This window comes from Littorina saxatilis, linkage group LG16 (genome assembly GCF_037325665.1).
Source record: "Littorina saxatilis isolate snail1 linkage group LG16, US_GU_Lsax_2.0, whole genome shotgun sequence".
In the NCBI taxonomy this organism is placed as follows: Eukaryota; Metazoa; Mollusca; class Gastropoda; order Littorinimorpha; family Littorinidae; genus Littorina; species Littorina saxatilis.
In genome coordinates this window covers 4597737-4622834 of record NC_090260.1, presented here as the reverse complement: position 1 = coordinate 4622834, position 25098 = coordinate 4597737, and the positions used below count along the sequence as shown (strand labels likewise).

The 25098-nt window shown below is 43.2% G+C and overlaps 1 protein-coding gene across 3 annotated transcripts in view; it reads right to left on the bottom strand.

Annotated features, from left to right (window-relative positions):
- LOC138950262 (uncharacterized) overlaps positions 1 to 25098 on the bottom strand; it is a 323654-nt gene that overhangs the window by 131422 nt on the left and 167134 nt on the right. Inside the window, exon 1 of one of the 3 annotated variants that reach the window (XM_070322019.1) lies at positions 10336 to 10443. The exons of the other annotated variants lie outside the window; for them this stretch is intronic. Within the exon in view, the coding sequence (XP_070178120.1) occupies positions 10336 to 10386 (51 nt within the window). The 5' untranslated portion in view covers positions 10387 to 10443. Of the gene's footprint in view, positions 1 to 10335; positions 10444 to 25098 lie in introns of those variants that run through there. 3 annotated transcript variants of the gene reach the window in all.

Here is a 25098-nt window from a genome sequence, read left to right as displayed (position 1 = left end):
CCTGTTCTATAATCACCTAATGGAATGTCATGAATTGTATGCTGTTACTGTAGCAGTGTTATAGTGTGCCAGACTGGCCCCGTATTCTTGAACAAGCTGCAACTCATATACTGGGCTGTAAAACCACTTACGCTCGATAAGTCCGCTAAGCGTTATTTATGAAACCCCTTGAGGACTTACCGGGGTGTCACCGAGCTGTAAAGTTAGAGGACTTATCCCCCTCCTCTAAAGTCACTACCTGTCAGGTAACTTCACCAACACTGTCCATGTCACTCTTTTCATACGTTATGCAAACCGTCAATAAATCTTGTTCAAATATTGTTTGTAGGTTTGTGTCCCTCATGGTCACACAATGCATTGCGGACAAAAACGAGATATTGCTCTCGAAAGATTTCAACCGATGCTCGATCATTCCGGCTTTGTGGCTAAAGGGAGCTATAGCGTCTTCTTTCGTGCATTACAGTGTCGAGAATTTGTAACCTGATACCGTGGCCGAACGGTTATCGCATTTGCCCCCACACAGACACACATACACCACGACCCTCGTCTCGATTCCTCCTCTATGTTAAAACATTTAGTCAAAACTTGACTAAATGTAATAATGAAAAATATAAACATTTCTCCCTGTGTTTTTACATTTAGTCAAGTTTTGACTAAATGTTTTAACATAGAGGGGGAATCGAGACGAGGGTCGTGGTGTATGTGTGTGTATGTGTGTGTATGTGTGTGTGTGTGTGTGTGTGTGTGTGTGTGTGTGTGTGTGTGTGTGTGTATGTGTGTGTATGTGTGTGTGTGTGTGTGTGTGTGTGGAGCGATTCAGAGTAAACTACTGGACCAATCTTTATGAAATTTTACATGAGAGTTCCTGGGTATAATATCCCCAGATATGTTTCCATTTTTTGGATAAATGTCTTTGATGACGTCATATCCGGCTTTTTGTAAAAAATTGAGGCGGCACTGTCACACCTTCATTTTTCAATCAAATTGATTGAAATTTTGGCCAAGCAATTTTCGACGAAGGCCGGACTTTGGTATTGCATTTCAGCTTTGAGGCTTAAAAATTAATTGATGACTTTGGTCATTAAAAATCTGAAAATTGTAATTAAAATCATTTCTTTATAAAATGATCCAAAATTACGTTCATCTTATTCTTCATCATTTTCTGATTCCAGAAACATATAAATATGTTATATTCGGATTAAAGACAAGCTCTGAAAATTAAAAATATAAAAATTATGATTAAAATAAAATGTCGGAAATCGATTTAAAAACAATTTCATCTTATTCCGTGTTGGTTCTTGGTTCCAAAAACATATAGATATGATGTGTTTGGATTAAAAACACGCTCAGAAAGTTAAAGGACCATAACAGGCTCTTTTTAAGGTCAGATAAAGCAGTTGGGGTTGATTTAATGATATAGGTAAGCATCTACAGATGCAAAAACCGATCAGTAAATCTCAGGTTTTGTGTTGCATCAGTCTAATTTTACACAAAATGCATGCTCAAAAAGCGACCAAATTCGTCTGCTACGCGAGACTTCAAATTCCCCGCGGCGGCAAGCCCTTGGCTGTGACGTCACAAGGGGGAGCCAGAAGCGAAAGTAGCAACGCTCGGTGTGCGTCTTTGCTGCAGCTGTGGATGCGCGCGTGCTCCCGACATCATGCCGAGAGAGTGTGCTGCTGCCGAATGTTCGGAGTTGCAAAAAACAAAGACTCAGGCTTGAGGTTTTTACATTTAGTCAAGTTTTGACTAAATGTTTTAACGTAGAGGGGGGAATCGAGACGAGGGTCGTGGTGTATGTGTGTGTGTGTGTGTGTCTGTCTGTCTGTCTGTCTGTGTGTGTGTGTAGAGCGATTCAGACTAAACTACTGGACCGATCTTTATGAAATTTGACATGAGAGTTCCTGGGTATGAAATCCCCATACGTTTTTTTCATTTTTTGGATAAATGTCTTTGATGACGTCATATCCGGCTTTTCGTGAAAGTTGAGGCGGCACTGTCACGCCCTCATTTTTCAACCAAATTGGTTGAAATTTTGGTCAAGTAATCTTCGATGAAGCCCGGGGTTCGGTATTGCATTTCAGCTTGGTGGCTTAAAAATTAATTAATGACTTTGGTCATTAAAAATCTGAAAATTGTAAAAAAAAAAAACCATTTATAAAACGATCCAAATTTACGTTTATCTTATTTACCATCATTTGCTGATTCCAAAAACATATAAATATGTTATATTCGGATTAAAAACAAGCTCTGAAAATTAAATATATAAAAATTATTATCAAAATTAAATTGTCCAAATCAATTTAAAATCACTTTCATCTTATTCCTTGTCGGTTCCTGATTCCAAAAACATATAGATATGATATTTTTGGATTAAAAACACGCTCAGAAAGTTAAAACAAAGAGAGGTACAGAAAAGCGTGCTATCCTTCTTAGCGCAACTACTACCCCGCTCTTCTTGTCAATTTCACTGCCTTTGCCATGAGCGGTGGACTGACGATGCTACGAGTATACGGTCTTGCTGAAAAATGGCATTGCGTTCACTTTCATTCTGTGAGTTCGACAGCTACTTGACTAAATATTGTATTTTCGCCTTACGCGACTTGTTATTTGTTTCTATCCGACTGGGTAACAACTACAACGACGACAATAACACTGACAACAACTCGAAAACCAAGAACAACTACAATGTCAACAACAGCTTTACACTGATAAACTGTAGGTGGAACACGATTGATTTGACACGTTACAACCTTGATTCCATCTACGACGACGACAACAACATCAAATTAAATTCGAGAACATAATTATACGTCTTCAACAACATAGCCAACAACAAATCCGATAGAACTTCAACTACACTCACAACAGTGATCATGGGCTGCCTAATCTATTTGCTGAGTCTGGCAGACATTTTACTTCCACCCTTGAGAGAGAATGTTTTTTCCTCGTACACTTTGTGCCTCAAACCTGACTAAGAGGATACAATTCTACATTAATCCCCGATTATCAACCCAAATAGGTGGGACAACTCGGACGCCGCTGTAAGAACGATCTCCAGTAACAGACGCTGATAACGATACAGCTATCTGCTCGCTCCTAAGCCACTCCCCCAGCCTGTATGTCTACACACTGGCACCAATTAAACCTCCAACTGAGCTGTTAACCCGTGGTTTGTAAAAATGTAAAAATATTGTACAAATTACGTCGAACCTAAATCCGCGATTTGTAAAAAAAAAAAAAATCTCTATTCAGCCAATTGTCCCATTGCTGGGAAATTCGGATCGCTTCCTCCCAGTGAAAAGCTAGCAGCAACAGAGTCGCGCTACCCCAAAGTCAAGGGATCCATTAGATTTGTTGTGTTTTTACATTTAGTCAAGTTATGACTAAATGTTTTAACATCGAGGGGGGAATCGAGACGAGGGTCGTGGTGTATGTGCGTGTGTGTGTCTGTGTGTGTGTGTAGAGCGATTCAGACTAAACTACTGGACCGATCTTTATGAAATTTGACATGAGAGTTCCTGGGTATGAAATCCCCGAACTTTTTTTTCATTTTTTTGATAAATGTCTTTGATGACGTCATATCCGGCTTTTCGTGAAAGTTGAGGCGGCACTGTCACGCCCTCATTTTTCAACCAAATTGGTTGAAATTTTGGTCAAGTAATCTTCGACAAAGCCCGGACTTCGGTATTGCATTTCAGCTTGGTGGCTTAAAAATTAATTGATGACTTTGGTCATTAAAAATCTGAAAATTGTAAAAAAAAATAAAAATTTATAAAACGATCCAAATTTACGTTCATCTTATTCTCCATCATTTTTTGATTCCAAAAACATATAAATATGTTATATTTGGATTAAAAACAAGCTCTGAAAATTAAATATATAAAAATTATTATCAAAATTAAATTGTCGAAATCAATTTAAAAACACTTTCATCTTATTCCTTGTCGGTTCCTGATTCCAAAAACATATAGATATGATATGTTTGGATTAAAAACACGCTCAGAAAGTTAAAACAAAGAGAGGTACAGAAAAGCGTGCTATCCTTCTTAGCGCAACTACTACCCCGCTCTTCTTGTCAATTTCACTGCCTTTGCCATGAGCGGTGGACTGACGATGCTACGAGTATACGGTCTTGCTGAAAAATAGCATTGCGTTCAGTTTCATTCTGTGAGTTCGACAGCTACTTGACTAAATGTTGTATTTTCGCCTTACGCGACTTGTTTCTTTTTCCATTTCGTTATTTTCCTTCATCGCTGGCGAATTCGGATCGCTTCCTCCCAGTGAAAAGTTAGCAGCAACAGAGTCGCGCTTGTGGTCCAAGTTGTGGAAATTTTCAAGTTGTGGAATGTGTCCAAGTTGTGGTACGTGTCCAATATGTGCAATGTGTGGTATATGTCCAAGATGTGGAATGTGTTCAAGATGTGGTATGTGTCCAAGTTGTGGTATGTGTCCAAGTTGTGGTATGTGTTCAAGGTGTGGTATGTGTCCAAGATGTGGTATGTGTCCAAGATGTGGTATGTGTCCAAGTTGTGGTATGTGTCCAAAATGTGGTAATGTGTCCAAGTTATGGTATGTGTCCAAGTTGTGGTATGTGTTTAAGTTGTGGTATGTGTCCAAGATGTGGTAAGTGTCCAAGTTGTGTGTCACGATTTAGTGACATGGTCACGATTTTAGTGACATGGTTCGAGGAAGAGTAACTCTGTCGGGTGCCTTTCGCGAATTGCGACAGAAAACGCCTGTTGTAATTTCTGTCAAGGGTTGTCGGTTTTTTGCTGACAGCGAACACGGGTATTTTGTGTCGCACGGATTTCACGGGGTTGATTTCTGCTGTCGAGGCAGAATTGTCGATAACTGAACTGGGGTAGTGACCAGGTGAGTCACGTGTTTTTGTCAAGGTTGTCTGTCTGAGACATATTAACTACACACTCGAACACTCAGCGCTGGGGAGGACGGTCGTGTCTTATATTTCCTGCGAGCTTTGATGGATTTCATCGCTTTGATTTCTGCATTGATTTCAACGCGCCGCTCTGCATGTACAGGAGGGGCTACAGGAAACTTCAGTTGAGACCACCTTCTCTCTTTTCACATGCGGTCTGATGTCGATGGGTCGTCAATTTCTCTTCGCTGTGCGGCGAAGGTTTTTTCACCGCATAAAGGATCGGCAAGAGGGTGAATGGGGTATCGCTGTTGACGAACAGGTGCCATTCAAAGGAGGAAGCGGTTTTCGCTTCAATGAGAGTGCTACCTACATAGGCTTTTGAGGTAATAAATCATTATTTAACGCTGTTGACGAGTCTGTGTTTGTGGAATGAAATACTCTCTGTTGTTCTTTCCAGGTTAGCGCATAATTTGCTCTTTGTGACGCTAAAATATTAATCTGTATATGGTTTTTGCAGATATGGAGAGAAGGAAGGAAATAGCTGATTTGTTGTTGTAAAAGTTCGTTTGTGCAGGCCCACGTGCTCGATGAGATATGTAAAGATGACATGTTTAAAGGTGGAGGTTGTTGGGTAGCTTGACATGTTTAGTGCGCCGAGGCTTTTTGTTGCAGCCTTTCTACGTTCTTCTTCTACAACGGAACGTTTCTGCTGCCTATCTGCGGGATGCTGCGATCTGCGGGACGCTACAACAAGATCGTCCGCGGAGTGATGTAACCAGCTAACCGGCTAACCAGCTAACCGGTTAACCAGCTAACCAGCGACTGGGTGTGGCGCCTGATGTCTCCGCTGTTCCCTGCTTCGTCACCACGCTAACCAGCACTTCATTCGACGGAGCAGTCACAGTTGTGGAGACTATGAACTAACATACGCCCACTCAGTGGCAGAAGAAAAGCTAAGTTGCACCATGTCTTATGCACCCTTATTACCACCTAGTCATCTGTGATATTCATGATTATACGCGAGTGGTGACAACGTGGGGTGTGTGACACCTGCATAAATTAGCACTTTTAGGCAGATCAGATATATATTTTCCTAGCTATACACGGGATCAGCGTGTTACTATAATTTTCTATAAATCTAACTGGCATTTTATCAGTGACCACTGTTTTTACGTTTTGAACGTAAAAGAACATATTTTGAGTGAAGTCTCGAGGGAGGTGGCGAGTTATTACATAAACAGGCGTCTGAAACTTACACTTTTGTTGTTTCTATTTAATTGTATGACTGCGAGAGTGGATCGTGGTGTGGTTAGTTAGTTAGAAGTAACTAACCGTTTCATAATCACCTTATGTGATATAGTGAAACGTGACATTGTGGTATGTGTCCAAGTTGTGGTATGTGTCCAAGCTATTGTAATGTGTCCAAGTTATGGTATGTGTCCAAGTTGTGGTATGCGTATAAGATGTGGTCTGTGTCCAAGTTGTGGTATGTGTCCAAGATGTGGTATGTGTCCAAGTTGTGGTAATTGACCAATTTGTGGTATGTGTCAAAGACGTGGTAATATCGTCATGTGTCCAAGTTGTGGTATGTGTCAAAGACGTGGTAATATCGTCATGTGTCCAAGTTTTGGTATGTGTCCAAGTTGTGGAATGTGATGGGACAATAAAGAAATGGAGAAAAAAATCTAATAGATTCACTGACTTTCGGGTAGCGCGACTCTGTTGTTTCTAGCTTTTCACTCGAAGGAAGCGACCCAAATTTCCCAGCGATGGGACAATAAAGAAAAGGAAGAAAAATCCCAAAGATCTCCCTTGACTTTGGGGTATCGCGACTCTGTTGCTGCTAGCTTTCCACTGGGAGGAAGTGATCCGAATTTCCCAGCGACGGGACAATCTAGTAATGATATGGAGAAAGAAAACAAAATCAACGGAGTCGCGCTACCCCAAAACTCAAGGGATTTTGTTTTTGTGCCTTGACTATTGGGATGACAAGAAGATATCGGGAACATTAACGTGATTTGTAAAAAAAATGATTACAAATCACGGGGCGCGCAGACCCTTGATTTTAACTCCCAGGCTCAAAACTGTAAGGTTCAGCAGCTAAAGTTGCTTCTATGAATACCCCTTCTGACGTCATCGAAAATTTTACCCAGAATTCACCACTTCCGTACTCTCGCGGACGTTCGAGATACAATGGCCGCCAGATCGGAACGCGAAAACGCTTCGCTTCAGCCACGAAATTCGTCGGATTATGGCCTAAACGATTCCGAAATAAACTAAACCCTGTGAGGGAAGGTGAGAAAACAATTTCCTACGGCATGCATATATGTCTGGTTAACCTAAGTCACGCCAAAACGCAAATAAACGCGTTTTTGACACCACAAATAGCCTGTTGGGGTCCTTTAAAACAAAGAGAGGTACAGAAAAGCGTGCTATGCTGCACTACGCAACCACTACCGCGCTAAACAGGCTCGTCAATTTCACTGCCTTTTGCACGAGCGGCGGACTACGGTCATTGTGAAAAAATGCAGTGCGTTCAGCTTCATTCTGTGAGTTCGACAGCTTGACTAAATGTAGTAATTTCGCCTTACGCGACTTATTATTTCATTCACTTTGTTTGCGTTGTTGCTATTGACTTTGAAACTGACACGCCGGCGGAAACGCCGGTAACGCGTACGCAGAGAAGAGCAAGCATGGGGAATCTCCCATTCTAAAAATAACCATCACTGGTAGCTGCCGACCTTCCGCCAGTCTTACATGAATACCAGGGGAAAATAAATAATTACCGGGCTGTATAAACAAACACCGGGCGGTAGTTACACGACAGTTTGACTTTGACTGACACAATTTTGCAGACTTTTCAAGAATATGAGCCCAGGGGTGTTATGTATGAGTGACGTCTAAACGTTTAGGCGGCGTGCAAACAGCGAGTGCCGCCAACCGCGAGGTACACGGTATGCACGGGTGGCGACTACACGCTTGTACCACCGAAACTGGCGACTAAATTTAGACGTGCTCCGGAGGTCGTCTAAATGGTTTACACGCCGACTTCAGCGAACAGAATGGCCATTTTCATGGTTTTCCGCCATCAAAGTCGACGAATTTTGCGCCGTAATCGTTTTTAGACAGAACCCAATAGTTGGAAGTGCTGGACTAAAATTTTTTTTTGCGAGATTCACTTCCCTTGTCATATTATTTTAGAACCAACACCGATAAGATTAGCGAAGACATCTTTGATTCGTTTCAGCGCAAAGTAGCACTGACCCATATTTCACTGCTCTCCGTCTCTGAATAGTCGAACTCACCGTGCGAGAAAGCGGGAGGATGTTATCGAATGACCCTAGCGCATGCGCAAAGGAAGGAATTCCTCGTTATAAAAATAGATTGACTGGTGACCTTGCTTTACACGGCAACTTGAAAGTCGGCGGTCTGGTCGTCACCCGTGCATAACGACTGAGCGCCTGCGGTAGGTGGCGACTTTCAAGTCATGACTTCGCTGAAGTCGGCGTGTACTTTACACGGCACTCATGCATAACTCCCCTGGTGTCAACATGGTCAGAACCTGTGAAACGTGTGTTTGATGCTGGAGTGCGGTGCTCTGCGTCGAACCGCTGCGGTGTGCTGTCTTTTGCAATATGACAACACAATAACAATGAACTTAAGAAATGCGTCGGATCGGTCATGACAAGTTTTCTTTGACTAACAGACTAAAAAACACTTTTAGAAAATACCATCTCCGATCCAAAGAGTGTCTTCTCCTCCACGCACAGCCATCCTTCCTTGGTGGCTGATGGTGCGAGCTGCATGGCTTCTGGGGCCTGTACCTGTGTGATATAACAAATAGCGTCATGTTAGTAGCACCCCATAGCACACATATCACGTCGTCATTGCTGCATGGCTTCTGGGGCCTGTACCTGTGTGACAGAACAAATAGCGTCATGTTAGTAGCACCCCATAGCACACATATCACGTCGTCATTGCTGCATGGCTTCTGGGGCCTGTACCTGTGTGACAGAACAAATAGCGTCATGTTAGTAGCACCCCATAGCACACATATCACGTCGTCATTGCTGCATGGCTTCTGGGGCCTGTACCTGTGTGACAGAACAAATAGCGTCATGTTAGTAGCACCCCATAGCACACATATCACGTCGTCATTGCTGCATGGCTTCTGGGGCCTGTACCTGTGTGACAGAACAAATAGCGTCATGTTAGTAGCACCCCATAGCACACATATCACGTCGTCATTGCTGCATGGCTTCTGGGGCCTGTACCTGTGTGACAGAACAAATAGCGTCATGTTAGTAGCACCCCATAGCACACATATCACGTCGTCATTGCTGCATGGCTTCTGGGGCCTGTACCTGTGTGACAGAACAAATAGCGTCATGTTAGTAGCACCCCATAGCACACATATCACGTCGTCATTGCTGCATGGCTTCTGGGGCCTGTACCTGTGTGACAGAACAAATAGCGTCATGTTAGTAGCACCCCATTAGCACACATATCACGTCGTCATTGCTGCATGGCTTCTGGGGCCTGTACCTGTGTGACAGAACAAATAGCGTCATGTTAGTAGCACCCCATAGCACACATATCACGTCGTCATTGCTGCATGGCTTCTGGGGCCTGTACCTGTGTGACAGAACAAATAGCGTCATGTTAGTAGCACCCCATAGCACACATATCACGTCGTCATTGCTGCATGGCTTCTGGGGCCTGTACCTGTGTGATATAACAAATAGCGTCATGTTAGTAGCACCCCATAGCACACATATCACGTCGTCATTGCTGCATGGCTTCTGGGGCCTGTACCTGTGTGACAGAACAAATAGCGTCATGTTAGTAGCACCCCATAGCACACATATCACGTCGTCATTGCTGGGTGCTGTATCTATCCTGTTTGACAGAGAGGAACACTTGTCATGTTAGTATCACGTCAAAACATATTCACTCCAAGCTCTTGTTTTTGATCTCTCATATTCCTTGCAAGAGACGTACAAACAGTGACCTACCTGACGACCACACACACACAGAGTGACCTACCTGACGACCACACACACATACAGTGACCTACCTGACGACCACACACACACAGACAGTGACCTACCTCACGACAACACACACACAGATTGACCTACCTGACAACCACACACACATACAGTGACCTACCTGACGACCACACACACACAGACAGTGACCTACCTCACGACCAGACACGCCGACAGTGACCTACCTCACGACCAGACACACAGATAGTGACCTACCTGACGACCAGACACACAGACAGTGACCTACCTGACGACCAGACACACAGACAGTGACCTACCTGACGACCAGACACACAGACAGTGACCTACCTGACGACCAGACACACATACAGTGACCTACCTGACGACCAGACACACAGACAGTGACCTACCTGACGACCAGACACACAGACAGTGACCTACCTGAAGGGGTGTCTTGGGTCTGGCCCCGCCTCCTCCCTGTTGGCTCGCCATTGTGCTCGCCCTGTCTCACCTGAAACATCAACAACGTATTTTGATAATCAAAACTACCTTGCTGCTCAGATTATCCAAACTGTTGGGCGTCCACTTCGAAATGACATGGAGACAGGTACAGTGCGCGCTGCACGCACATTTTGAAATTGTATTCAGTAAGTGGTCTTCAACAACATTATTGTATTCAGTAAGTGGTCTTCAACAACATTATTGTATTCAGTAAGTGGTCTTCAACAACATTATTTTATTCATGATACGGTCTTTTACAACATTTGTTATTCAGCAAGCGATCTTATTATTTTTTAATCAATAAGTTGTCTTTCCAAACATCATTTTATTCAGCAAGCGATCATTCCCATCATTATTTTATTAAAATAATAAACTGGCTTTCACTAGATTATTTTATTCAGTAAGCGTCTTTCACTTCATTATTTTATTCAGCAAGCGACCATTCCCATCATTAATTTATTAACTAAGCTGGCTTTCACTAGATTATTTTATTCAGTAAGCGTCTTTCACTTCATTATTTTATTCAGCAAGGGGTCATTCACAACATTATTTTATCAAGAAAGCGGTCTTTTCCAACATTATTTTATTCAGTCTTTCACTGTCTTTATTATTTTATTCAGGAAGCTGATATTCATGACATTATCTTATTTAATAAGCGGTCTTTCACTTTCACCATATTATTTCATTCAGCAAGCGGTCTTTCACTTAATTATTTTATGCAGTAAGCTGTCTTTCACTACATTATTTTATTCACCAAGTGGTCTTGCACAACATAATATTATTCAGTAAGCGGTCTTTCACAGCATTATTTTATTCAGTAAGCGGTCTTTCACTACATTATTTGATCAAGAAAGCGGTCTTTCACTAGATTATTTAATCCAGCAAGCAGTCTTTCAAAACAATATTTTATCTAGTGAGTAGTCTTTGAATAGATAATTTTTTTCAGCAAAGTCTTTCAAAAGATTATTTTAATCAGAAAGCGGTCTTCCACTTCATTATTTTATTAAACAAGTGGTCTTTTACAACATTATTTTATTCAGAAAGCGGTCTTTCACAACATTATTTAATTCAGTAAGTGGTCTTTCGCAACATTCTATTCAGCAAACGGTCTGTCACTAAATCGTTTTATTTCGTAAGCGGTCTTTTACAACATGATTTTATTCAATAAGCGGTCTTTCACTACATTTTTGTATTCAGTAAGCGGTCTTTCACTAGATTAACAAATTCAGTAAGTGCTCTTTCACAACATTTTATTCAGCAAGCGGTCTTTCACTAAATAATTTTGTAAACGGTCTTTTACAACATTATGTTATTCAGCAAGTGGTCTTTAACAACATTATTTTGTTCAGCATGCGGTGTTCTACAAACATTTTTTTATTCAACAAGCTAGATTATTTTATTCAAAAAGTGGTATTTCATAACATTATTTTATTCAGCAAGCAGGCTTTCCAAACATTATTTTATTCAGCAAGCGATCATTCCCATCAATATTTGATTAAATAAGCTGGCTTTCACTAGATTATTTTATTCAGTAAGCGGTCTTTCACTTCATTATTTTATTTAGCAAGGGGTCATTCACAACATTATTTTATTCAGCAAGCAGTCTTTCACTTCATTCACAACATTATCTTATTTAATATGCGGTCTTTCACTTGATTACTTTATTCAGTAAGCGGTCTTTCACAACAGTACCTAATGAAACAAGCAAACAGCAATATTGTATTCAACAAGCGGTCTTTCACTAGATTATTAATTCAACAAGCGGTCTTTCTCTAGATTATTTTATTCAGGAGCTGTCTTTTATTAAATTATTTTATTCAGCAAACGGTCTTTGACAACATTATTTCATTCTGCAAGCGATCTTTCACTCGATTATTTTATTCAATAAGTGGTCTGTCACAACATTTTGTATTCAGCAATCGGTCTTTCACTACATTATTTATGTAAGCAAGCGGTCTTTCACTAGATTATTTAAGTAAACAAGCGGTCTTTCACTAGAGTATTTAACCAGAAAGCGATTTTTCACTACATTATCTGATTTAGTAAGGCCAACAAAAATAATAGGTGTGGTTACGGTAACATAGCCCCCCAAAAATAGGGTAGGAAGGTAGGCAATCACTTCTTTTTTTAAACTTTTTTTTCCTAATGTGTACAAATTAAACCTACTTGACAGGGAAATAAGTGTGCGACTCGGGCGCTTTCGCTTTCATTGCGTTTTCTGCACTCGTTTACTTGGTTTTTTTGGTATTTTTGTGACAAATGTAATAAAAAGTTATAGGGTCGGCCCCCAAAAATAGGGTAGGTCGGGTTACCGTAACCACACCTATTTTTTTTTTAGGCCTAAGCGGTCCTTCACTAGATTATTTTATTCAACAAGCGGTCTTTCTCTAGATTATTTTATTCAGGAGCGGTCTTTTATTGAATTAATTTTTTCAGCAAACGGTCTTTGACAACATTATTTCATTCTGCAAGGGATCTTTCACTAGATTATTTTATTCAGCAATCGGTCTTTCACTACATTATTTAAGTAAGCAAGCGGTCTTTCACTAGATTATTTAAGTAAGCAAGCGGTCTTTCACTACATTATTTAAGTAAGCAAGTGGTCTTTCACTACATTATTTAACCAGAACGCGGTCTTTCACTACATCATCTGATTTAGTAAGCGGTCCTTCACTAGATTCTTTGATTCAGCAAGCTTTTTTTGACTGCATTAAAATGTTATGTATTCAGTAAGCGGTCTTTCACAACATTATTACATTTAGTAAGCGATCTTTCACTACCTTATTTTATTCAGTAAGCGGTCTTTCAATAGATTATTTATTTCAGGAAGCGGTCTTTCACTTAATTTTTTTATTCAGTAAGCGGACTTTCTCAACATTATCCTAATTAGTAAGCGGTTTTTCGCTGCATTTTTGTATTTAGAAAGCGGTCTTGCTTTACATTATTTTATTAAGCAAGAGGTTTTTCAATTAATTATTTTATTTAGCAAGCGGTATTTCGATAGATTATTTGATTCAGTAAGCTGTCTTTCCCAACATTATCTTACTTAGTAAGCGATCTTTCACTAGATTCCTTTATTCAGCAAGCGGTTTTTTCACTGCATTTTTGCATTCAGAAAACGGTCTTGCACTACATTATTTTATGAAGCAAGCGGTTTTTATGTTAATTATTTTAGTCAGGAAGCGGTCTTTTACATTATTTTATTCAGCAAGCGGTCTTTCACAACATTATTTTATTCAGCAAGCGGTCTTTCATTAAATATATTTGACCAGAAAGCGGTCCTTCACTACAATATTTTATTCAGCAAGCGGTTGTTCACTGAATTTTTGTATTCAGTAAGCGCTTTTTTCACAATATTATTTTATTTCGTAAGCGGACTTCAACAATATTATTTTATTCAGAAAGCCATCTTTCACTACATTAATCTATTCAGTAAACGGTCTTTTACAACATTGTTTTTTTTTAAGTAACAGGCCTTTCACAACATTATTTTATTTAACAAGCGGTCTTTCACAATATTATTTACTCAGTAAGCGTCTTTCACTAGATTATTTTATTTAGCAAGCGGTCATTTACAACATTATTTTATTCAGTAGTCCGTCTTTCACAACATTATTTTATTTAGCAAGCGGTCATTTACAACATTATTTTATTCAGTAGTCCGTCTTTCACAACATTATTTTATTCAGTAATCGGGCTTTCACAACATTATTTTGTTCAGTAAGCAGTCTTTAACAACATTATTTTGTTCAGTAAGCGGTCTTTAACAACATTATCTTGTTCAGTAAGCGGTCTTTAACAACATTATTTTGTTCAGTAGTCTGTGGAGAAAGACAGAGCCTCATTTGAGGGTGGCATAAAAAAAACCAGCTAAAAACTACTGTTACACGACACTTGAGATAGCCACAAGTTCTCAAACGTCGTATAGTTGTGTTCTTTTATTCTACGTCGCCCGTCTTCGCAGCAGCAGAAAACAACTCGTCAAATTGAGTTCGAGGATTTATTCAGCATTCAATACATACAACTGCACAACGTAGCAGAACTCAAATAGAAGCTTTTTTTAACATTCAAATCGCGCTGGCATATATAGTAAATACTCAATCTCGAGAATATTCCAGACCGAACATGATACAACTACATTATACGAGCCGTGCATGGACTAAACTAGCGACATTCTCTATGACGTACATCAAAAGCGCCGACGCACTTAATCCGAACGAACGCCACGAACTCACGACTAAAAACAGCTGGTAAACAACTTGTTTTGACAGGACTAGAAAGTTCACCTGCATTCTCGCCCAAGCATAAATATTGTGTTTACAAAATATAATATCGGTACTTTCCCACAAAGTACAAACAAGTCAACTACATGCAACACACAAAACCGAACCAAAGCTCAGCAACGGTAGCGTTTCCTAACATTACCCCCAACACCAGAAGAAATTTACCTAATTTCTTTCAATCATTGAAACGCTACCTGTACACATACTATGTATACATAACAGATTGAAATCCAGGTATGTACATTAGTCTGTTGGAGAATGAACACAGTTTTACTCACATACTCGGCTGAGAAAATCTGCTCCAACATTGTCTGAACCCTTGATCGATTCCACTCGCATATCAAAGTTCTGCAAGTACATCACCCACCTCATGATACGATTATTCACAAACTTCGCAGAGTTCAGGTAGGTGAGGGGTTTGTGATCAGTCTGAAGCACGAATTTCACCCCTTGGAGGTAGAGTTCAAATTTCTTGATTCCCCACACGATGGCTAAACACTCTTTCTCCATGGTCGAGTAGTTCTTCTCGGCTCCTGACAGCTTCTTGCTGGCATAGCTGACCGGAAACGGTTTACCTCCATGCTCTTGCATCAGCATGGCGCCGATCCCTTCGTCCGATGCGTCTGTACGCAAGATGAACTCTTTGGCAGTATCAGGAAGGCGTAGCACCGGGTCTCGTGACATCAGGTCGCGCACGGTCTGGTATGCCTTCTCCTGAGCTGATCCCCAGAGTATTCGGTTGGGGCATCCTTTTCGGGTCATGTCCGACAAAGGCGCCGTTATGGCGGCGAAGTTTGGAATGAACTCTCTGTAGTACCCAGCCAATCCAAGGAAGGATCGCACCTGCTTCTTGGTTTCAGGACGTGGCGCATTGAGGATCTTGGTGACGTTTTCCAACAAAAGCCCCTTTTGACCTTCTTTCAGTGAATGACCAATGAAGTCAACGTTGTCGGTCCCCAAAATGCACTTGCTGGGTCTCACGGTCAGATTGGCTTTTGTCAGGCGGGAAAACAGTTCCCTCAAAGTCTCCAGATGCTCCGCAAAGGTCTCCGTGTGGACTAGCAGATCATCCCAGTAGTACACAACATTCTTCATTCCTTTGAGCATTTTTCGCATTCCCCTCGTAAGGGTAGCACCACTGTTCACCATGCCAAAAGGCATCCGCAGGCACTCATACGTTCCGTCTGGAGTTGCAAAGGCGGTCTTTGGTATGTCCTCTTCGCGCACAGGAATTTGCCAATATCCCTTGCTGAGATCGATTTTTGAGAAGATCTTACTGCCGGTTAACTGTCGGAATAGATCAGTTGCCGTCGGCATTGGTTCAGGGTCAAACACGGTGATCTTATTGACTTTCCTAAAGTCAATGCATACCCTGTTTGTACCGTCCTTCTTCTTGACAACAACAACGGGAGATGAGTAAGGGGATGATGACTCACGGATGACCCCCATCTTCAACATGTTGTCGATGTCCTTCTTCAAGGATTCCCGAGCCTGAAACGGGATAGGGTATGGTTTTGAGCGAACAGGAACGTCAGATGTGAGGTGGACTTCATGTTAGACCAAGGACGTAGAGCCTGGAACATCAGAGAACCTATGGGTGAAGTCGCCCATAAAATCATGCAGCTCCTTCTGCTGGTCTTCTGTCAGGTCAGGTCCTAACTTGACGTCATCCACTCCCTCTTTCTTGTGGAGGTCTCCCAACTCCAGTAGTTCCTCACCATCGAACTCGTCTAGTTCGGCTGGTTCTTCCCCACTTGCTGCGACCTGTACTGCTTCCGGAGGTCTCTCCACATACAGTTTCAGGAGGTTAGCGTGGTAGATCTTGGACTTCTTGCCGACATTCACCTTGTAGTCGTTGATCCCTACCACGGCCTCAACCTCGTACGGGCCTTTCCACTGCATCAGTAGTTGTTGTGATCAGTGGGAAGCAGTATCAGCACTTTGTTACCTGGTGTAAACTTCCTGTTTACGGCTTTGCGGTCGTAGTAGTGCTTTCCGCTATCCTGAGACTTTCTCAAGTTTTCTCTCGCAATCTCGAGAGTCTCCTCCAGTTTCTCTCGCAACTCGAACACGTACTGGTAACTGTTCTTCACTTCAGGTGTGTCCACATCTTTCGTCCACAATTCCTTTAGTATTTGCATCGGGCCTCTCACGGTCCGCCCGTACATCAGCTCGAACGGGGAGAATCCAGTAGACTCTTGTGGCACCTCCCTGTATGCAAACAGCAAGGCATTGATGTAGCGATGCCACTGCCTTGGCTGCTCACTGCATAGTTTCTTCAGCGTGGACTTCAGCGTCGCATTGAATTTTTCGACCAGCCCATTGCACATCGGGTGATAGGGTGTCGTAGTCAAGTGACGAATGCTCAGCAGCCTGTTGACCTCTTCCATGCATTCAGAGACAAACTGTGTCCCCAGGTCTGTGAGGATCTCTTCAGGAACCCCAATTCTGCTGAAAATGTCCACAAGTGCCTCGGCAACAGTCTCGGTGTCAATTTTCTTCAGAGGCACGGCTTCTGGGTACCTGGTTGCATAGTCTACCAGGGTCAGTACCCAACGATGACCCGCTTCACTTGGCGGTTTTATCTCGCCGATGAGGTCAATGGCCACCCTCTTGAAAGGTCGGTCGATCAAAGGCATCTTCTGCAACGGCACTTTCGGGACCCTTCCTCGAGGTATGGTTTTCTGGCAAATATCGCACGATCGGCAGAATCGAGTCACATCTGCATGCAGTCCTGGCCAGTAAAACGCAGCCTGGATTCTGTCCGATGTCTTCTTGACACCCAGGTGACCTCCCATAATAGAGTCGTGGGCCACCTCCATCACCTGGCGCCTAAGTGGTTGAGGCACCAGAACTTGACGTAATGGCTTCCCACCGTTGACTCTCGGGTGCTGGAACACTCTGTACAGGATCTTGGCCTTTACTTCAAAGTGCACAGTGCCTTCGCCCTTAGTCATCTCCTTGACAGGACGACTCCTGTACTTTGTCAAGGTCAAATCAGCTTCCTGTAGCTGAATCAGCCGATCCCTGTCCACGACAGCAGTTGCAGAACTGTTGGTGACCCTGAGTGGCGTAGTTGTTTTGTCCTTCTTCGCCTGGGCTCTGGTCGTCACAGCGCTTACAACCTGCGGCTGGTCGCGGCGATGCACAGTTGCTCTGTCATCTCGTAACAGTTCGCTGATATCTTCATTCGCGAATGGCAGTGGGTCTTCCTCCTCAGCAGCAGGCTGAGCTGAGCCCATTCTCCATTCGAAATCAGGGTCATCAGGACGTCTCGCACCCCCAATGTTCCCAATTAATAGATCGTACAAGGGCTTCTTCAGGCAGACGGCCTCAACTTCTCCGGTGAAGTATGGAGTATCGATCTGGATTTTTACCACTGGTGCCTTCACGCATTTGCTGTCAGCCATGAGCGTCCACTTGAAGTCACCAGTGAACTTCTCTGTTGGCACCAGATCCTCTTTGACAATGACTCCATTGCAGCCCGAATCTCTGAGAACAGTCACTTCCTGCTTCTCAACAAATCCCTTCGACACGGGCATGTTCGACACTGACACAGCTGCGCTGGCGACGACAGAGATTGACCTGCCATTGGCGAGTAGAAGCTGGCCATCAGATATACATTCTTCCACGTCCGATGGTGTATCCACTTGCTCGGCAGCCCTTGGGAATATGACGCTGCTCGCACATACTTGTTGGTTCGAGCCACTCGTTTGCCTCTTGTTGTCGTAATATCTCCGTCGATGTTCTTGCGCTTTGTCATTGACATGTCCGTTATTTTTCTTTTGGGGACAGTTGGCGACTCGGTGACCCTTGGCATTGCAATGGAAACACGTTATGTTCTGCCCTTCATTGGATGATGGTGCGGACTCAGTTTGTCCCTTGGCAGGTTGGTTTCCCTGGTTCCCGCTCTTCTGGAAAGGTTTCGATGACTTTGACGTCCCCAGGGTCCTTCCATGAGCAATGAGATAACGCTCAGCAGCATCAGTAATGTCCTTCAAACCCCGCAGTTTTTGCTCTTCCAAGCGGGTCGCCAGGTCCTTCGGGCAGGCATTAAGGAACTGCTCCTTCACGATCAAGTCCCGCAGACTCTCGTATGACTGCTCTTCACCTGATAACTTCACCCACTTCTGCAGGTATGACGACAGGCGCTCCACAAACTGGCTCGGTGTCTCTCCAGACAATGGCTGGCATTCGCGGAAGCGTTGACGGTAGCCCCTTTCAGTGAAGTTGTAGCAACGCAACAGAGCTTCCTTCAGTACATCATAGTCTCTGGCGTCATCGTTTGAGAGTCTAGTGTAGACCTCAAGTGCTGCCCCAGTCAAATGTGCGCTGAGTTGAATCGCCCAGTCGTCGCGCTGCCATCTAGCACTCTCAGCGAACCTCTCGAATCTTGCAAGGTAGCAGTCGATCTGGTCCTTCCCGTCAGCGAATGCTGGAAGTTTCGGTGCCCTGTGTAGCATTTGCTGCTGGTTATCTCTTTGGCGTGGTGCCGCGTGCTCATTTTGAACACGCACCATTTCTGTCTGAAGCTCTAAGCGATTGGTCTCTATTTCTATCTGGAGCTCTAAGCGTTTCAGCTCCATTTGCCTTTCTTCACGCTGTGCTTCTCTTTCTTCACGCTCACGCTGCGCTTGTCTTTCTTCACGCTCACGCTGCGCTTGTCTTTCTTTTTCTTCTCGCTCACGCTGCGCTTGTCTTTCTTCACGCTCACGCTGCGCTTGTCTTTCTTCACGCTGCGCTTGTCTTTCTTCACGCTGCGCTTGCAGTCGTGTCTGGGACTCGACGAACTCCGTCAGCTGCTTGCCTTTCAGTCCCAGTTCAACTCCTTTTGCCCAGAACTCAGCCATTCTGGTCTTTTCCGGTGCGTTCGTCTGTATTATTTCACAGCCACGAACGTAGACGAATGTAGTCTTCTAAAAGAACACAGTCTCTACTGCACCTCCGATGCTTCTCTCGTCGCTGTTCACCTTCGTAGACGCAGGCTGCCACCCTCCTCGTCTAACGTGACGGCGCACTCTGCTCACGATACGTACACGACGTACCCCAGTCGTATTTCGTAGTATTAATGCACTAGCTCCGCGACGAAGTCCGTCTCGTCCAAACGGCAGCTAACCTCTGTAATCCCGATACACTCCGGCGTCGCTCACCGTACCGAGCTGCGGCGATTACCAAACTCTTCACCAGTCACACCGAATCCACGGTTCCGTAGTCTCAATACTGATCCCTCAGGATACACCCGATTGATGGCTACCTCCTGTGACTGTCTTGACACTGGTCCTTGTTGCTGGAAAACCCTTGGCGTTAAACGTAGATCCTCGGCTTGGCCCCCAATTGTTACACGACACTTGAGATTGCCACAAGTTCTCAAACGTCGTATAGTTGTGTTCTTTTATTCTACGTCGCCCGTCTTCGCAGCAGCAGAAAACAACTCGTCAAATTGAGTTCGAGGATTTATTCAGCATTCAATACATACAACTGCACAACGTAGCAGAACTCAAATAGAAGCTTTTTTTAACATTCAAATCGCGCTGGCATATATAGTAAATACTCAATCTCGAGAATATTCCAGACCGAACATGATACAACTACATTATACGAGCCGTGCATGGACTAAACTAGCGACATTCTCTTATGACGTACATCAAAAGCGCCGACGCACTTAATCCGAACGAACGCCACGAACTCACGACTAAAAACAGCTGGTAAACAACTTGTTTTGACAGGACTAGAAAGTTCACCTGCATTCTCGCCCAAGCATAAATATTGTGTTTACAAAATATAATATCGGTACTTTCCCACAAAGTACAAACAAGTCAACTACATGCAACACACAAAACCGAACCAAAGCTCAGCAACGGTAGCGTTTCCTAACAACTACATAGTCTGTGAATCGCTTTTTCGGGTAATGTGAAGAAAGACAGACAGAGAGAGAGAGAGAGAGACAAAGCAAGAAAAGAGAGAGAGAGAAATTACAGAAAGAGATAGAGAGAGAAAGAGAGAGAGAGAGAGAGAGAGAGAGAGAGAGAGAGAGAGAGAGAGAGCAAGAGACTGAGAGTGAGGGAGAAAAGAGAGAGAAATGATAGAAAGAGAGAGAGAGAGAAAGAGAGAGAGAGAAAGAGAGAGAAAGAGAGAGACAGACAGACAGAGAGACAGATAGAGCAAGAAACTAAGAGTGAGGGAGAAAAGAGAGAGAAATTATAGAAAGAGAGAGAGAGAGAAAGAGAGAGAGAGAGAAAGAGAGAGAGAGAGGGAGAGAGAGAAAGAGAGAGAGAGAGAGAGAGAGAGAGAGAGAGAGATAGAGAGAGAGAGAGAGAGAGAGAAATGGATAGCTGAACTGAACAGAACTTTTTTTGCAAAGCTGGGCCTTTTCAAGCAATCTTTCCCTGAGACAAACAAACAAACAAACAAAAAACATGATCAAATTATACTAAAACTATAAGAACTAAAGAAGCAAAATTAGAATAAAATTACCTCTTTACACTCGCATTGAGCGAGAGATAGTGAGAAACAAAATGGGAGAGAGAGAGCCAGAGAGAGATAGAGAAAGAGAGAGAGATAGAGAGAGAGTGAGAGAGCGAGATAATAGTAAGAGAGGAGAGAGACTGATAGAAAGGGGGGGGGGGGGAAGCGGGAGGCAGAGAGAAGGGTGATAGATAGAGGGGGAGAGAAAAGGGGGGGGGGAGGAGAGGGAGACAGAGAGAAGGGTGATAGATAGAGGGGGAGAGAAAAGGGGGGGAGAGGGAGACAGAGAGAAGGGTGATAGATAGAGGGGGAGAGAGAGGGGGTGGGGGGGAGCAAACGTGTTGTTTCAATGTGGAATACTAAGTGACTCTGAGCGCAGGGAAAAAAAAGCTCACCTCTGCCTCGATGACCACAGCAACAATCTCTCCGTCTCACGGCTAGACGTTGTCTCTCACTCTCTGACCACAGCAACAGTCCCCACGTCTCATAGCTAGACGTTGTCTCTGTCTCGATGACCACAGCAACAATCCCCACGTCTCATAGCTAGACGTTGTCTCTGTCTCGATGACCACAGCAACAATCTCCTCGTCTCACAGCTAGGCGTGGTCTCTCACTCTCTGACCACAGCAACAATCCCCACGTCTCATAGCTAGACGTTGTCTCTGTAACGATGACCACAGCAACAATCCCCACGTCTCATAGCTAGACGTTGTCTGTGTAACGATGACCACAGCAACAATCCCCATGTCTCACAGCTAGGCGTGGTCTCTCACTCTCTGACCACAGCAACAGTCCCCACGTCTCATAGCTAGACGTTGTCTCTGTAACGAAGACGTGACCACAGCAACAATCTCCTCGTCTCACAGCTAGGCGTGGTCTCTCTCTCTCTCTCTCTCTCTGTCTCGATGACCACAGCAACAATCTCCCCGTCTCACGGCTAGACGTTGTCTCTGTAACGATGACCACAGTAACAATCTCCCCGTCTCACAGCTAGGCGTGATCTCTGTTTCGATGACCACAGCAACAATCTCCCAGTCTCACGGCTAGACGTGGTCGCTTGCACAATTCACAGTCCAGAAATGTAACTTGGAACGTTGTGTGCAACACCAAAACGATCTGCAATGTGTGGTACCTCTCGTCAGACCCTGTCTGATCTCACTGCGTCTGTTCAATGTCAGTACACACAACGACCTGCAATGTGTGGTACCTCTCGTCAGACCCTGTCTGATCTCACTGCGTCTGTTCAATGTCAGTACACACAACGACCTGCAATGTGTGGTACCTCTCGTCAGACCCTGCCTGATCTCACTGCGTCTGTTCAATGTCAGTACACACAACGACCTGCAATGTGTGGTACCTCTCGTCAGACCCTGCCTGATCTCACTGCGTCTGTTCAATGTCAGTACACACAACGACCTGCAATGTGTGGTACCTCTCGTCAGACCCTGCCTGATCTCACTGCGTCTGTTCAATGTCAGTACACACAACGACCTGTAATGTGTGGTACCTCTCGTCAGACCCTGTCTGATCTCACTGCGTCTGTTCAATGTCAGTACACACAACGACCTGCAATGTGTGGTACCTCTCGTCAGACCCTGTCTGATCTCACTGCGTCTGTTCAATGTCAGTACACACAACGACCTGCAATGTGTGGTACCTCTGGTCAGATCCTGCCTGATCTCACTGCGTCTGTTCAATGTCAGTACACACAACGACCTGCAATGTGTGGTACCTCTCGTCAGACCCTGCCTGATCTGACTGCGTCTGTTCAATGTCAGTACACACAACGACCTGCAATGTGTGGTACCTCTCGTCAGACCCTGTCTGATCTCACTGCGTCTGTTCAATGTCAGTACACACAACGACCTGCAATGTGTGGTACCTCTGGTCAGACCCTGTCTGATCTCACTGCGCTTGTTCAATGTCAGTACACACAACGGGACACTTCTTGCTTAGCGTGGAGCAGATTGTGATAGCAGTTCTCCATCGTTCGTTCGGCAACAATGGCTGACTACACATAATGCATGCCTAAATAGCAACGCTTACCAGGAAGGTTTTTGGTCAGCATGACTCGCATTGTGCTCAGCGCCCTCTATCGTTCGATCAACACTCGCTGGCTCTACACAACACAACACATGCTATATATAAACGGTCCATCACACACAAGAACACTCTCTCTCTCTCTCTCTCTCTCTCTCTCTCTCTCTCTCTCTCTCTCTCTCTCTCTCTTTCTCTCTGTCTCTCTACAACACAGTGCACTTTAACAGGTCAAAGTTAAACAGCCAAGGGATGCGAAAGTCGTGTTAGGGTGACGCAGTGTCAGATATCATCAGTTCAGCTTAAGTGTTTTTTCCGGCAAGGTCCGCCTTGTTGGAATTCAAGTATTCCTCGTTTTAACTGGGTTTCTCCGCCACTTCCACAAAATAAAGAGAGAGACTATGACAATGACAATGTCAATTCTTTATTTAACGAGGGTATAATAGCGTAAGCAGTGATCTGCTTTTACATCTGACCCTCGCCCTAAAGAGGGACTAATCTAAAATGGAGGAATAAGCTAGAAAAGAAAACAACTCCTACATATGTTTATAGATAAACTGAAGAAAGAACACATTATAAGTATATAATACTATACAGTGAATAGATGACGACAAATGGGAGTTAATTTGACCTGTGTAAAGTATTATAGACTGGACTGCACCGACGCAACAAAGCTTAAAACACAGTGCCTATAGACATTCACTGCATTCAAAACATCATTAAACAAAAGAGTAACAAATTGTTGAAAAGCACCGCTAATTTTATTGGTTGTTGGTTGTAATGCCCCTTCAACCAAAAAATAACGTTTATTTTGACTTCATGAGATAAGATGTATATCTGCTCTTAAAAACATTTGTACTGGTAGTCTGCCGCAGGAAGGTCGGAAGAGAGTTTGTGAGATTGCTACCTGAATAAACTAAACTAGCTTGAATGGGTCAATCCTAGGAAGAGGAGTGTTAAATCTCATCAATTGACGTGAATCAGTTTCTCAACGTCAATTTGAAAAGTATGGACAGGTACACATCCATTATCAAGTTTATGCATACGGGTACCTTTATCATAACCTTTATCATAACCTTTATCATAACCTTTATCATAACCTTTATCATAACCTTTATCATAACCTTTATCATAACCTTTATCATAACCTTTATCATAACCTTTATCATAACCTTTATCATAACCTTTATCATAACCTTTATCATAACCTTTATCATAACCTTTATTTTAGAGGAAGAATACCCAAGTTTATGTAGTCTAACTCAGAAAGGGTTGTTTACTTTAATAACACTACTTTAAGCGCTCGTGTGTGTAATCTACTAAGTGGTTTGAATCAATAATCACATGCCGAGTCCCATAAGGTAGACGCGTAATCAGTAACAGACTGAATATGTGCATTGAAGAATAACTTCCTGGCTTCCAAATTCTGAAAATGCTTGATTCTAGATAATTAAGAGATATACTTTCTTGGACACGAATTTAGATTGTTGTTCGATGTGATGTGACCAAGATAGGTTGTTGTCAATGGTCACTCAAAAGCGGCTTTATGGTGGTCGACTTTTTCAGCAATTGTATCATTAACCGTCAGATCGTGAAATGTTGAGGCTATGTTCTGTATTTTGCCTAGTTGTTATTATCATGCGTTTTGCATTTTGTGGGTTAGGGGACATAATATACAGCTCAGTCCATTCACTCAATTGGTTTTAACTTTCTTGCGGTGATTCTGATAAACGACTTAAATTGGTTTTTATAGAATGTATGGTAGTGTCATCTGCAAAACAAATCACACACATTCTCAATGTGAAGTGGAAGGTCATTTATGTATATTGAGAAGAGGAGAGGGCCTAAAGCTGACCCATGTGGTACGCCATACCATACAGCCTGCATACTATACGGTACGCCATACCATACAGCATGC